At 46.5% G+C, this 14,663-nt stretch overlaps 2 protein-coding genes across 9 annotated transcripts in view; one reads left to right on the top strand and one right to left on the bottom strand.

The window, feature by feature from the left end:
- Window positions 1-1,638, bottom strand: part of BACE1 (beta-secretase 1) — a 33,520-nt gene extending 31,882 nt beyond the window's left edge. For all 3 annotated transcript variants that reach the window (XM_074976777.1, XM_074976774.1, XM_074976776.1), the window contains exon 1: window positions 1,014-1,638. In XM_074976777.1, coding sequence (XP_074832878.1) covers window positions 1,014-1,274 — 261 coding nt within the window. In that variant the 5' untranslated portion in view covers window positions 1,275-1,638. The remainder of the gene's footprint in view (window positions 1-1,013) is intronic.
- A 3,093-nt stretch (window positions 1,639-4,731) lies between these two features.
- Window positions 4,732-14,663, top strand: part of CEP164 (centrosomal protein 164) — a 105,873-nt gene continuing 95,941 nt past the window's right edge. For all 6 annotated transcript variants that reach the window (XR_012642497.1, XR_012642498.1, XR_012642496.1 and 3 more), the window contains exons 1-3: window positions 4,732-4,832; window positions 12,287-12,400; window positions 13,483-13,594. Coding sequence is in view for 1 of the 6 variants with exons in the window: in XM_074976697.1 (XP_074832798.1) it covers window positions 12,313-12,400; window positions 13,483-13,594 (200 nt within the window). In the remaining 5 variants the exon portion in view is untranslated. The remainder of the gene's footprint in view (window positions 4,833-12,286; window positions 12,401-13,482; window positions 13,595-14,663) is intronic.

Below are 14,663 nucleotides of genomic sequence, written 5' to 3'. Positions count from 1 at the left end.
CTTTGTGAATCGGCCCACAGCAGGGGGGTGCAGCTGTGGCGACACTCGCCAGACATGCTTTTCGCTTGAGACTAGATCTGTGTTTCTCCAGGGGATGTTGTAGGCCCAGGCCCATCCCCCTCCTTCTCTTGCACTTTGACGGTTCCCAGGAACCCATGACAAAGTTGCTGCAGCATCAGCAAACTATTGCATCCGCTGCATACTGCTGCTGTGCACAAGTAAGGCGAGTTCCTCACTTGCAGGCTAGGTTGAGCTAGGAATACCAGTGTCAGCTAAGGACAGAGGCTGGCTCGGAGCTTTGCACTTCTGTGCTGTAGGGTTACCGCTACAAGACAGTAGGGTTGAAGGCTCTGTCTGGCGCTGTGCCTGGCGGTCCTGAGCTCTAACATCCCCAAAGCCTGACCCAAAGAAAGGCAGACTTGGTCTCTGTGCTGCACCACCTTTGGGGGTTCAAATATTGGTGAAACGCATTCAGCAACCGAAACCCTTTAGCCATTCGCGCGACACTGGATTGGACAGCGTGGCAGGCCAGTTCTGGGACTAGAGAGTATTTACCCAAAAGACACCTCATTTGTACATTACAGAACATCCTTGCCACACGTTGCCCTACAGCCTGCCGTGTTCTGTTTGCAAACACCTACAGAAGGCAGTTCATAAAATGCTGTTTCCAAAAGCCCCCATCTTTTGTATCTGAAACAGGGGTTGGTAAGGGGCACGCCAGATAATGGCTCTGTATTTGGGCCACTAAATTTCCATAAGCGACATTTGGATTTCTCTCTCCAGCCGCTAAAGCTGCTGCTTTCAAAAATCTCTTGTTGTTGTTATTGTTCCCCCCACCACTGAAAGACTGTTTAACGTGACTCTTATTTCCAGCATATGGTCTCTGGAGCACGGGCCTGGCACACTTAGGTGTGAGACAGACACAGTGGTATGCCTACCAAACCCCACATGCCTCAACTCCTGTGAAGTTAGGGGTAGGTCTCGGCCTCGAGACCCCAGCTACCATGCCTTACCTTTTGGGGGGGGCTCCCGAGAGTCATCTCCACGTAGTAGCCCTGTCCAGATTTCCCTCTCAAGTTGTCTATCATATTCACAAAACTGCTCCTCTGTCTGGAATCCTCCGGCTCCTCCTCAGCTGAGCGCTGCACCCTGGGACCCTGTTGCAAAGTCCCCATCCCATTCCTCAGAGGCACCCGGATGCCCAGATGAGGCTGGCAGGCTGGTACCATGCCAGACCCCAGCCACAGCAGCAACCATGGCAACGCATGAGCCATTTTGGTGAAAGCCCTGCCCAGCCCTTCCCTGGAATTTGTTGTTCTTGGAGTGAAGGTGCTGTTGCTGTGTTCTTCTTCTTCTTCTTTGAGGAAACCCTTCCCTTCGCAAAGAGAAATTGCATAAGGACCAGGAGCAAGTTTTGCTCAGCTAAGCAAACGCTTCTCCATAGCAAGCCAGCGATCACCAGGAGCATCTGTGGGGCGGAGGGAATTCCAGCTTGCAAGTGATACCCAGCTTGGTAAATCTACAGCAATAAACTGCTGGGCTGATTTTTTTCCTCCTCCTTTTCGGAAGCTGAAGCATGGGAGATCCGGCAATCTGGCCAGTTACCAGGCTCTAGAGGCAGCAGTTGTCAGTCCTCCATAATCTCTCCACTCTGCAATCAAGATTTGGAGGCGGAAAGACTTGTGGCTCTGCTGTCAAAGCCAAAGGTTTTTTTTTCCCCCCCAAAGCTCTCTGGGAAGTGTAGTTCTCCATCGCTGCTTTCCCTTAAGGAAGGGCTAAGGCAGAGAGAAGCTCCTTCTTCCCATGGAAATTTCACCTGATGGGGGCAGCTGAGGAGGAAAGTTGCCTAAGGAAAAGAAGTTGCTGTTTCCCTGATCGAGGTAGGAAGTTTATTTGCCACATGAATGTGCATGCTGCCTGCAAGAGGGTTATGAGAATGTGTGCCCAGATATAGGGGAAGGTTGTTGGTCATAAGACACAAGGTAGATTTCAGGAATAGTTTTTGAGAGCTGTCTGCTCATCTTCTAGCAGCGTTGCAAAATTCAGCCATTCAAAGAAGCATAAGTTATGGGCCCCCTGCCCCTAAATCGTGACTGACTTAATTATGAGATTTAAAAAAAAATACATCTGGGTTTCTTTTTACCTTGGGGCTTCTGCATCTGTCAGAAGTTGCGTTTTCCTGCTTTTCTAGGCAACCACAAAAGCTAGAAATGTATTTGTTTTTTAAAGTGAAAACTAAGATTCTGTCATCCTTCCATGATTCCAAGAGCAGGGGTTTGAAGCAGAACAGCAACTGTTGTAAGAGTCACAAGAGTGGATTCTAGTCGCATAGAGCACCCTACTTCCTTCCCCAGGCAGTACTGCTTCAATTGGTCTTCTCTAGCAGTTCCTTTTCCTTCATTGTTTGCATACCAAATTTTTATGGGTGAATGTATAAAGATTAAACAAATTGGTTGTTTTTATGTCTACAAAACAGAAAAAAAAAAAGAATTGAACCGTTTTGCTTGGAGATGATCTATTGTCCCTGAAAACCCGTACAAAAAAGGGAAACCAAGCAGAAATCATGGTGAGTCTGGAGCAAGCAAAGTGCAGTGCACAATGTCGAAACACATAGATCCTACTCCAGAAGACATTTAGGACTTGTCTGCATGGGAAAGTTGTACCAGTATAATTATACTTGTACAGGCATAACTCCCTGTCTGGAAACCTTTTCCCAGAGTAAAAGTAGCTATTTTCAGTTCAGTTTAAACCCCTTCCCAAGCAATGTAACCTAAGCAAGGCCTTTCTACACTATAATAAAACTGTCCACGAGTGTGTGTTTATACTTGCACCATTTATTTTACTACTTTCAGTCTGTCTATTCAGTGGCATAAAATACTCATGGGATCCCTGCTCCCACTTATAAATTTAAGCCAAAGTTACAAAAATGATAACATTACTTATTCAGGGTCAGATTAACATTCAGAAAACCTGACTAAACATTCTGGCTTGCTGGCTGGGACCTTTGCTGGGTATCTTAGAAGGGGTGAGGAAATTTCTAAACCAGGCCCTTATTTTCAGTGTAATTCTCATGGATTCAGTGTAAATAGCAGTAGTTAACAAAATGTTTCCATTTGCAGGATCAGGCCCCAAAATTCATTCAGTTTTAATAATCTCAGGTAGAAGTTTTGTAACTCTTAGTGTGGATTACATCATGAGAGAGAAGGTCTCAGGCACACTTCCACTCGCATTATTTACGATTACGTAAGATCTTGCCATTACACTATTTGCATACATGGAAAAGTAAGACGAGGAAATGTATTTGTATTTTTGACTGTCTCTGTATGTGGTTTAGCTGGAGAAAGTGAGGAGAGCTAACAGAATACGCTAAACTGGTATGCCTTCCACAGACTGCACTTCGGTGCTTACTGATCGAAGATGGTACTAATCAAGGAAGGATTTTTAATATAATTTTGTACAGGAAATTAAAGACAGTATTATTGCTTTATGGTGCCCTTTTAACAGTCATTTCAGTAGCACATGCCATAAAAAAAACCAGATGTAGCTGGCAATTAAAATGGGCGTGGCATTTTAGAAAAGATGTGGACAAATTGGAGAGGGTCCAGAGAAGAGCAACTAAAATGACTAAAGATCTAGAAAATATGACCTACGAGAGAGGATTAAAAGAAGTGGGTTTGATTAATTTAGAACAGAGAAGGCTGAGAAGTGATGTGGTGGTAGTATTCAAGCATCTAAAATGGTGTTACAAAGAGGAGGGAGAAGAATTGTTCTCCTTGGCCTCTGACAGGACAGGACAAGAAGTGATGGGCTAAAGTTGCAGCAAGGGGGGTTTAGGTTGGACATTTGGAAACATTTTGTAATGGTCAGGATGGTTAAGCGTTGGAATAAGTTGCCTCTGGAGGTTGTAGAATCTCCGTCATTGGAGCTATTTAAGAACAGGCTGGATAAATATCTAAGAGGGATGATCTAGATGATTCTTGGTCTCGCTGTGAGGGCGTGGGGCTGGACTTGGTGGCCTTCTGAGGTCACGTCTGGTGTTCTGAGATTGGCTGCTAGCTGTAGACTCTGGGCAAACACTTGTTAGAAGCGATGGGGGGTTGGAAGCCTGGGCAGTCAGGACGTTGGCTTCAAATAAATCCGTAATACTATTTTTAAATCGTTTTTCGCTCCCTTCAGATTTCCAGACGCGTGTGCGTGTGCGCGCCAGGAGGAGCTGGGGTGGGTCACGTTTCCCTCTGCACTGCGGGGGCGGGGGGGGGGGGGGGGGGGGCTGGGAATTTGCTTTGTTTTAAGCCAAGTGACCCCTGAAATTCCCAGGATGTGAGAGTTTTGGGGAGGTGCTCCTGTGGGGTGGGGGGTGATGCCCTGGGTGTGATTAGACCAGGTGTTGGGGGATGCTCCCTTAGGGGGTCGGGCCCCTAGTTTTGGGGGGTAGTGCAGGGTAGTTGTGCCCGTGTGCTTAAGGGCTCGAGGACCCCGGCTTTGGGGGGGGGGGGGGGGGGGTCGTTAATGAGGGTCATTGCGTCCCCCTGAAGCGGACTACAACTCCCAGAAATCCCTGGGCCACCGCCAGGCTCCCACGTGACAGCGGCCGACCTCTGCTCCAATCCGATGCCGTCGGGCCATCCGATGCCCAATCAGGCGGAGGCAGGGGCGGACCCTGCCGTTGCTAGGCTTAGGCTTAAGCCGGAAGTAGTTGCTGGAGAGTCCCGGGCAACCCCGAGGCGTCCATGGAAGCGGAGGGTGGGGAGCGTAGGCGGGGGGCCGCCTTCCCCCGCTGCTGCTGCTGCCCGTAGGAAGCTGGGGGCGGCCGGGTTGGGGCTCCGCGGAAAGTAAGGGCGCCGGGACACGGGCGTCTGATGTAGTGGGCGTGCAAGGCGGCGAGTGTGCAAGAAGGGGGAGGTGGGGCGAGTGTGCAAGGGAGCTGGGAGAGGGGGCGAATGTGCAAGGGCGCGGGGGTTGTGACGAGTGTCGGAGTTGTGTGCAAGTGGGGGAAGGGAGTGCAGGAGTGTGGATTGGAGGGCGCGCGCGCGCGTGTGTGTGCAAGGGGGGCGTGCCACGGGGCGAGAGCGCGTGTGAGTTCTCGCAGAGAGCACGTGGGGGTGTGCACATCTGTGCGGCGGGGGCGCGAGGTCCGCCCTCGTTCTGCTTTTGGCAGGCGGCTCCCGTTTCCAGGCCAGGTCTCTGCCCTGTTTGCTTTTTGTTTGGCCTTGTCTCTGACTTCTCTCATACATGGTGGCTAATGAGGTAGCCACTAGTACCAAGCTGGGAGCAAGATACTCGTGAGTGTGGAAGCTCGTGGGTTCACTCCGCGCGTGTACGGTGATACGTACTGTGCACACAAGCACTTTTATACATCTACAGATTGGGATTTGGTTAGCTGGAATAAGTCAGCATAGACTTTACCGCTCGCTGCTAATGACCTCGTGTGAGTGAGATGACTATAAACACAGGAAAGAGGAAAAATAAGTGCTGTATCTTTAAATTGTCCATATTCTGATGGTTTAGGTCACATATGTTCCGGACAATGTGGAGTAGGATTTGTGATTCTGCCTTGATCGTGCGGTCTTGAAAATACTGCAGTCTGGGATCTAGTAGCATTAACTGCTGGTTGTATGGCTTATTTTAGCTAAGAGAGTTACAAATACAGAGTAGTCTGAGGTCAGTGCAAGAGGCAAAGGCAAGGATGGCAGAAATGTGAAGATGGTACTTAGCGCTGTTGTTATTAACATGTTGACAAATTTGTCTGGTACACAGCCTGTTCTTGATAGCGATAATTGACACATACAAAGGCTTTCAAGAAGTAAAAATCCACTGAGGGGATTTTTCAGGGGCACTAATAGTTCTTCTATCTGCCTTTTATGTGGTGCAGAATTGAAATGATGACAGAATGAAGTGACTTGTTCCAGTTTAATAGTGGGGATATTTCGTTTAATAACTTTCTAAATTGAAGCACATTATCATCCTCCTGGCAACTCCAATAGAGACATGGTCTCCTTATGGATCTTATGCTACCTGGATTCCTAGCCAGTTCCTGAAGGTGGCATGGCTGCATATTCAGATAACAGCTATCTTTGGCAGTCTGTGGCTTGTAACCTATCATTTAAATCAGCTTCTGTACCAAAACAAAAAAGCAGTAAAGTACCACTTTAAAGACTAACAAAATAATTACTAGGTGAGCTTTTGTGGGACAGACCCTCTTCTTCAGACCATAGCCATACCAGAACAGACTCAATATTTAAGGCACAGAGAACCAAAAATAGTAATCAGGGTTGACAAATCAGAAAAAAAATTATCAAGGTGAGCAAATTAGAGCGTGGGGGGCGGAGGGATTCACGGAGTCAAGAATTAGATTAAGCCAAGTTTGCAAAAGAGCCCCTGTAATGACCCAGAAAATTCATATCCCAGTTCAAACCACGTGTTAATGTGTCGAATTTGAATATAAAAGAGAGTTCAGCAGCCTCTCTTTTCAAAGTAGTGTGAGAATTCCCCTTCAGTAAGACGCAAACTCTTAAGTCATTAACAGAATGGCCCACTCCATTAAAACGTCGGCTGACTGGTTTGTGGATCAGGAGTGTCTTTATTTCTGTTTTGTGCCCATTAATTCTTTGTTTGAGAGAGTTTGAAGTCTGTCCAGTATACAAAGCATCTGGGCATTGTTGGCACATGATGGCGTATATGATGTTAGTCAAGGAACATGAGAATGTGCCCGTGATTCTGTGACTAACCTGGTTAGGTCAGTGATGGTATCCCCAGAATAGATATGTGGACAAAGCTGGCAGTGGGCTTTGTTGCAGGGAAAAGTGCCAGGACTGGTGTTTCTGCAGTATAGACTGTGGCTGCTGATGAGAGTCCTCATAAGGTTGGGAGGTTGTCTGTAGGAGAGAACAGGCCTGTCACCTAGGGCCTTCTGGAGTGTGGCATCCTGATTAAGGATAGGTCGTAGGTCTTTAATAATGCGTTGCAGTGGTTTGAGTTGGGGGCTGTAGGTAATGACCAGTGGTGTTCTGTTCTTGGCTTTCTTGGGCCTATCTTGGAGTAGCTGGTCTCTAGGTATTCGTCTATCGATTTGTTTTTTTTCATACCTCCTGGTGTGTAATTCAGGTTTACGAATATTTAGTGAAGAGCCTGTCGTTTTTGGTCTCTGTCAGTAGGATCAGAGCAAATGCGATTGTACCTAAGGGCTTGACTGTAAACAATGCATCTAGTTATGTGTGCAGGATGGAAGCTAGAGGCATGTAGGTACGTATAGCAATCAGTGGGTCTCTAGTAGAGTGTGGTACCGATCAGGCCATCCTGATAGTTTTGTTAGTCTTTAAAGTGCTACTTTACTGCTTTTTTGTTTTGCTAGTGTATAGATTAGCATGGCTTTCTTTCTATTACTTCTGTACCAAATGACTGGAGATTAGCTATTATGTTACCAATTTTTAAAAGGATGTCAGAGGGGATCCTTGCACTTGCAGGCCAGTATGCCTGAGTTCAGTATCGGGCAAATTGTTTGAAATATAGTAAAGAACAGAATTGTCAAACACAGAGGTGAACACGGTTTGTTGGGGAAGAGTCAATGTGGCTTTTGGAAAGGGAAATTGTGCCTCGTCTATCTATTAGAATTTGTTGAGGTGGTTAAAAAGCAGGTGAGATCCAGTGGATAACATGTATTTACATTTTTCAGAAAGCTTTTGACAAGGTCCCTCACCAAAGGGTCTTTAGCAAAGTGAGCCGCCATGGGATAAGAGGGAAGGTCCCCTCATGGATTGGACACTGGTTAAAAGATAGGAAAACTGTAAAAATAATGGTTCAGTTTTCAGAATGTTGAGAAGTGGTTTTCCCTAGGGGTCTGGACGTATTGGGATGAGTTCTATTCAACATATTCATAAATGATGTGGAAAACCAGTGAGATGGCAGATTTGCAGATGGTACAAAACTGCTCAAGATAGTTCAGTCTAAAGCAGACTGCGAAAATTTACAAAGGGATTTTACAAAACTGGGTAACCAGGTGGTAAAATAGCAGATTAAATTTGGTGGTGTTAAATGTGAAGTAATGCACGTTGGAAAACATAATTCCAACTATACATGATAGTATAACGATAATGTCTAAATTAGCTCTTATCACTCGAGATCTTTGTGTCATTGGGTGGATATTTTCGGAGAACTATCCACAATGTTCAGCGACAGTCAAAGCAAATAGAATATTTGGAATCATTGAGAGAGATAATGAGACACAAAATATCTTATCACCTCTATATATACCCAAAGTACATCCACATTTGGAATGCTGTGTTCAGATGTGGTCATCCCATCTCAAAAAAGATACCTTGGAAATGGTTCAGAAAAGGGAACTAAGAAGGATTAGGGGATTGCAAGAGCTTCCGTATAAGGAGTGAAAATAAGACTGGGACTTTTCTGTTTGTGGAAGAGGGACAACTAAGTGGGGGGAGATTGTGATCTATAAAATCATGACTGGTTTGAAGACAGTAAATAAGGATAAGTTACGTACTGCCCTTCGTAGCAGAACGGGGTGTGTGTGTCTGTGTGTGAGAGTGACCAAATGAAATGGATAGTCAGAGGATATAAAACAAGCAAAAGGAAATATTCCTTCACGCAACACAGTCTTTGTCAGAGGGTGGTGTTAAAGCTTTGACCTTCACAGGGTTCTGAAAGAACCAGGTAAATTTAGGAGAGATCCATCAATGGCTCTTAGCCAGGATGGGTGAGGAAGGTGTCCTTATTCTCTGTCTGTGAGAAGCTGGGAATGGGTGACAGGATCACCTGATGATGAACAGAATGAGGCACCTAGCATTGTCCATTGCTGGAAAAAAAGATACAGGGCTAGATGGACCTTTGGTCTGACCCAGTATAGTTGCTCACGTATTCTTATCTTATGCCATTGAAGCTCTTGGTAACTCTGGTTAATGGCTGGCTGTGTCGTGGTATTCCTTGGTGCACGTTTTCCCTCTTTGTAATGGGCCTGTACCTAGTAAGCCACTGAAACCAAACCAGTGCTGATGGAGTCAGTTGCTCGGTTCAGCTTCTAATATTGTCATTTCCGATGATGTCTTGGCACTTAATATGAGGCAGCTGGCAAAAACGATGAGAATTCAAAACCTTCGTTTGGTGTTCTGTAGCACTCTGTTCTCGCAGCCGAATAGCAGAGCTGGTGTAACCATGCTTCTGTAGCTTTGTTGCATGCTTGATGCCACAAGGCCTTCCAGAGGCTGCTGAAGAGCCTGTAACATGGCAACAGTTGCTGCCATAGGAATGGGCACATCTTTTGAGCATCTTCCCGCACTGTGAGTTGCTTCCCAAGTGTTTGACAGTTGCCGTCTGTCTGATGTTCCCTCTAAACAAATTAACACTAAATTGGTTGTAATCTGGAGCTGAAGGATGCTGGATGATGACAACCGGGGATTAACCAGACCAGTGTATGTTGCTTCTTGCCCAATTAGATCATCCAGCAGCTTCAGCAGCTTGTCCATCTCTGTTCCCAGCAGTGCGGCCGGACTGCCCTCAGCCCTGCTGCCAGACAGACAGCATTGTGGCTTGGAGAGGTGCCGCTATGGAGGAGCTGCCAGTGCAGGGTGCTCCTCTCCGTTAGCCACAGTGGTTCTTGGAAGGAGAGCCCTGTGGATCTGCAGGTCACGTTGTCTGTCTGCAGATAGACATTTCTATCTGCACAGGGTTCTACTTTTCCATCAACTAATCAGTGTTGATGTTGAATAACAAAGACAACAGAAACATAGCCCAGCCCAAACTCCTGTGGCAATAGCAAACCAAACTGTGGTTCTGTCACTGACATCAGCACAGCTTTCTGTGCCTTTTTAGAGTGCTTCTGTTGTTGGCGTTATCTTTCCAGGGATTCCAAGTCATCAGATCCTGCAGACTTGCTCAGTGCACTGCATCAAAGGCCTGATGGTTGTCCATTAAAAAGTGCTGCGCGCTGCTTGTTAAATTCAGCCATCTTCTCCAAAAGCAGGCTCCAGAGGAATATCTGGCTGACAAGGGAATGACCAGGTTGGAAGCCACGGTGAGGTCTTGCCTTGAAGTGTGTTTTTGATTCAAGACATTGATGTGGAAGCAAAGATTCCCCTCGGGACTGGCAAACATGAGCTGTTTCATGTGGCCTTATTGCCGTTTTTGAACAGAGAAAGAATATCATCATCTAGTGCTACAGACTGTAAGCTGAAGTCTTCCAGACAGACTGGAATCTGGATCTCTTCTTGGCTGAAAGAAGTGGGTATAACTGAGGAATCTCATGGAAATGATCTTCCCATCAGTGCAGCTCTTCTTGCAGACTCTGGCTCTAGCTGCTGTCCAGATTTTCCTGCCCCCCGCCTCCCCAGTAGGCTTGTCCCAGTCTCCACTGCAGACACCTCACAGTTGCACAGAGGCTGCAGAGCTGGTGCCTGACAGCAATGATGTTCCAAAGTTGAACACATTCAGCCTTTGCTTTTGAGAATCATTTTTTTTCTTAGCTCCAGTGGCAGTGAGCAGCTTCTTGCAATCAGTGCTTGATGTTTGAAGGGCTGTAGACACAGCACTGAGTTGTCATCCCTGCTGACTTGAAAGAACCCTGTTCTTTCAGTCTGTAATGTTTCAACGGCCTTGAGCAACCAAGAACAAAAAGCCACTTGAGAGCTCGATTCTAAGAACAGCTTTTCGTTGAACTGGACTGATTTAAGCCCTATTAACTGGCTGTTGTAGAAGTTGTCGGTGCGCTTTTGTCAGCAGACGCCAAAGGTCTTTGTCAAGCTTAGTAACTTTGAACTTGAATCCCACGAACGTTGACTACCCGTGATTTTTAATGAGGACATGATCAATAACAATTGTAGAGAAACCATCTGACCCATACCGGGGTGCTCGTGAATCTTTGTGTGACACAGGAGACGTCAGCAGCCACCATATCAATGGCAGATGCAAATTTCAGCAGCCCCTGCCCTGTCGATGCAGCTGAGTCCTGGCCTGTAGAGCCCACTGTGCTTTCCGATCTGAGCAATGTTGTACCTAGGCGTGACTTAGTGCTTACTGGCCAACTCCAGTCAGGACTTACAAATGCACTACAGATAACACATTCTGTTAAAAAACCCAGCAGTCATAGCACCTTAGAGATGAACAAAATAACTTATTTGGTGGCTAACTTTCGTGGGTCAGACCCACTTCTTCAGGTCTGGAGATAGTGGGTCTGCACCACAAAAGCTCATCACCTAATACATTATTTTGTTAGTCTCTAACGTGCTCCATGACTGCTGGTGTGTGTTGTTAGAATACAGACTAACATGGCCACCTCTCTGTTACATTCTGGAGAGGATATCGTGTACGGTAGATAACGAAAATGTGCATTGCTTTGGTCGCTAATATCAATGGGCGGTGTGTCTATCAATGCTCCTTGAGGAGCTATGGGTACGTACTTACTAATATTTTGCTTTAAATCTGTAACCAAGCAAAGAGCAAAACAGGTGTTATTCCAGACAGGAGAGGATATAGTTACTGCTCTGTCCCTAATGCTAATTCATTAGGGTTAGCTAAAAGTAAAGAGGGATTCAATTCACATAAGGAGGCAACAAGCAAAAGCAAATTAACAGGAGGACTGGGGATATGACTCAAAAGGTGCATTTTAAAGGTGACCCGGGGGAAAAAAGACCTGAGGTTTATGCACTTAATGAGGAAACTGCTCAGAGGTTATAGGGGAACCGTGAAAGTCTGGATTCTGGTACCTCTAACTTCCAGCGAGTGTGACTGTGTCAGAAGAGAAGAACTTGCTAGAGTTAAGTTCTAGTCTTGCAGGGCATTTTCTCTTGGTTTTTGCCGGGGTTTATTTTTTTAACCAGCTCTTTCAGTTCTCTGTGTTTAGTACCACTTGAATTGCTGTTCTTTAGTCATAATCTTATTCTTAGTTTCACTGTAGGTTCTCTTCAGTGTTTGTTAGCATACTGAGGTATGGAGCCTCAACTCACCTAGCAGGCCAGTGTATACGCTCGTTAATTCTGTGGGTGTCCTGTGATGGGGGGGATGAGTAAGAGGCATCTTCCAGGGAGTTTCTGGGACTAGGGCACATCAAGCATTACCTGCAAGGCAATTTGGATGGGACTGTTTGGCTGCCTAACAGACTGGGCTGACGGAGCTCCAGCGAGTTTAGTTCCAGCGGGTCTCTTGCTAGGACAGAGGGGTAACAAGTTCTGGGCCCCCCACGAAAGTGTCAAAGCCCCACATGCATGTCTGCCAACTAATATGTAATGAGTGCAAGTCATTTATAGTTCGCTAAGGACTCTGGTTGTGTTTTCCCTACTAGGTGCAATCAGCATATCCCCTTTATGAATGGACATGGCAGGAGCTGCTATACGCATTGGAGATCAGCTTATCCTGGAAGATTATTATGATGAAACATACATACCCAGTGAGCAAGGTAACTGACATTTATCTCCTTCAGAGCAGAAGGAAAGGGCTTAGCAGAGCTGAGCTGCTCTTCAGTAGTGCAGGGGAGTGGCAAATAAAGACGGGCTATGGGTCAATCAGCTAGGAGTGACGGTCAGTGTGGTGGAGAGTGACAAGTTAGGTCTTGTGTTAGGGCACATCTGTACCAGCTCCAGGGGTTGACTTTTTCCAGGGTTCAGTTTAGTGTGCCCAGTAGGGACAGGCTAAAATGGAACATTCAGGGTACTCCTTGCAGGCACGAGGAGGAAGGGAAGTTGTGGGGGCGGCGGGGGAAGTTGACCTCGGGTATGTCGACTCCAGTGATGCTGTTCTTGTAGCTGGAGTTGCACATCTGAGGTTGACTTTCTCCCCTAGCGTAGACCTGCCCTTAGTGGCAATACCTCCCGTTGTAGGTAGTGGATCAAGAGCAGCCGGACTCGGAGAAATTCTGGTCTGCTAGCAGATTCAATCGGGGGGTGGGGGGGGAGACCAGATGCATGAAGAGGCTGACCTTGACCCAGTCAGGCTGGCCAGTGCACTCGCTGTGAAGTGGTGCCAAGTTGGCTCCTGGTTCCATTCCTTTGCAGTGGCTGGGCCTGTCCCAGAGGAAACCAGCCACGGGGGGCTGAGCAAGAGGAAAAGTTGGGGGGAAATGTTATCAAGCAGAGAGATGTCACCTGGGGTTAAAAGAGGACACTGAGATTCAGGGCTTTTTGGCACCTGATTGTCCTGTCATGCTAGAAGTCAGTCAAGTAGCTCTACTGACTTCCATGCAGTTAATTCTGGTGTTAGGCGATGTGATGGGAGACTAAGGCTCCTGGTTTCCAGTCCCATGGATATACGCTGGTTTGTGGCTGTCTCTGTCTCCCGCCCTTGTCGAGTTCAGCCTTGCTCACCCTTTGTAAGATGAGCTGGCTAGAGCTCTGCACAGCCTGATTCAAGTTTTTTCAGTGAGGGGCTTCTAGCACCCTGTGGTGGTAGTGACCGCAGGCTCACACAGGAACTCCCAGCATGGCTTGTCTGTCACACCGTCTTCTAGTGACTTCGGTTTCCTCTGCTTCTGTTCCACTACAGAAATTCAGGAGTTTGCCAGGGAGATAGGGATTGACCCAGAGACTGAGCCGGAGTTGATGTGGCTGGCCAGAGAAGGCTTTGTGGCTCCTTTGCCTCCAGAGTGGAAACCATGGTGAGAACTCTGAATCGCCTGTTCTTTCAGTCCATTGCAAGCCTCTCCTTGCTTGCTCCTGTCTGGGTGCTTATCTGATGAACAGGGAAAAATAGCCGGAGAGGCGGAGACGGCTCCTGAGTTTTTATTCCCAGCTCTGCAACAAAACCAGTTTGTGACCGTGGGTTCCCCCTCATGCCTGAGCCCACAGCTGTAAAATGGGGATAATACAATAGCTCACTTGGTGCGGTGTGGTGGCACTGAGAGGTGTGGAAAAGCTGGGGGAAGAAGCAGTTTGGGAAATATGTGCAGAGACTGGAATGTGCTGCATGGAAACTGTTTAAAGACACCATACTAGAGGCCCAACTTAAATGTATACCCCAAATAAAAAAACCCAGTAAGAGACCTAACAAAGAACCACCATGGCTTAACAGCCATGTTAAAAAGGCAGTGAGAGAGAAAAAGGCAGCTTTTAAAAAGTGGAAGTCAAATCCTAGTGAGGAAAATAGAAAGGAACACAAACACTCCCAAATTAAGTGTCATAATGTAGTAAGAAAAGCCAAAAAAGATTTTGAGGAACAGCTAGCCAAAAATTCAAAAAATGATAGTAAAATGTTTTTTAAATACATTAGAAGCAGGAAGCCCGCTAAAAAAGCAGTGGGGCCCTTGGACGATAAAGATATAAAAGGAGTGATCAAGAAAGACAGTGCCATTGCGGAGCGATTAAATGATTTCTTTGCTTCAGTCTGCACAGCTGAGGATGTTACAGAGGTTCCTAAATCTGAGCCAGCCTTTTTAGGTGACAAATCCGAGGAACTCTCCCAGATTGAAGTGACATTAGAGGAGGTTTTGAAGTTAATTGATAAGCTGAATAATAACTAGTCTCCAGGACCAGACGGTATTCACCCAAGGGTTCTGAAAGAACTCAAATGTGAAATTGTGGAGTTATTAACAGTGGTTTGTAACCTATCCTTTAAATCCGCTTCGGTACCCAATGACTGGAAGACGGCGAATATAACGCCAATATTTAAAAAAGGCTCCAGAGGAGACCCTGGCAATTATAGACCGATAAGTCTAACATCAGTACCAG

Source organism: Carettochelys insculpta, chromosome 25 (genome assembly GCF_033958435.1).
Source record: "Carettochelys insculpta isolate YL-2023 chromosome 25, ASM3395843v1, whole genome shotgun sequence".
In the NCBI taxonomy this organism is placed as follows: Eukaryota; Metazoa; Chordata; order Testudines; family Carettochelyidae; genus Carettochelys; species Carettochelys insculpta.
The sequence above is the reverse complement of the archived record's forward strand: the minus strand, read 5'-3'. Positions and strand labels throughout refer to the sequence as shown.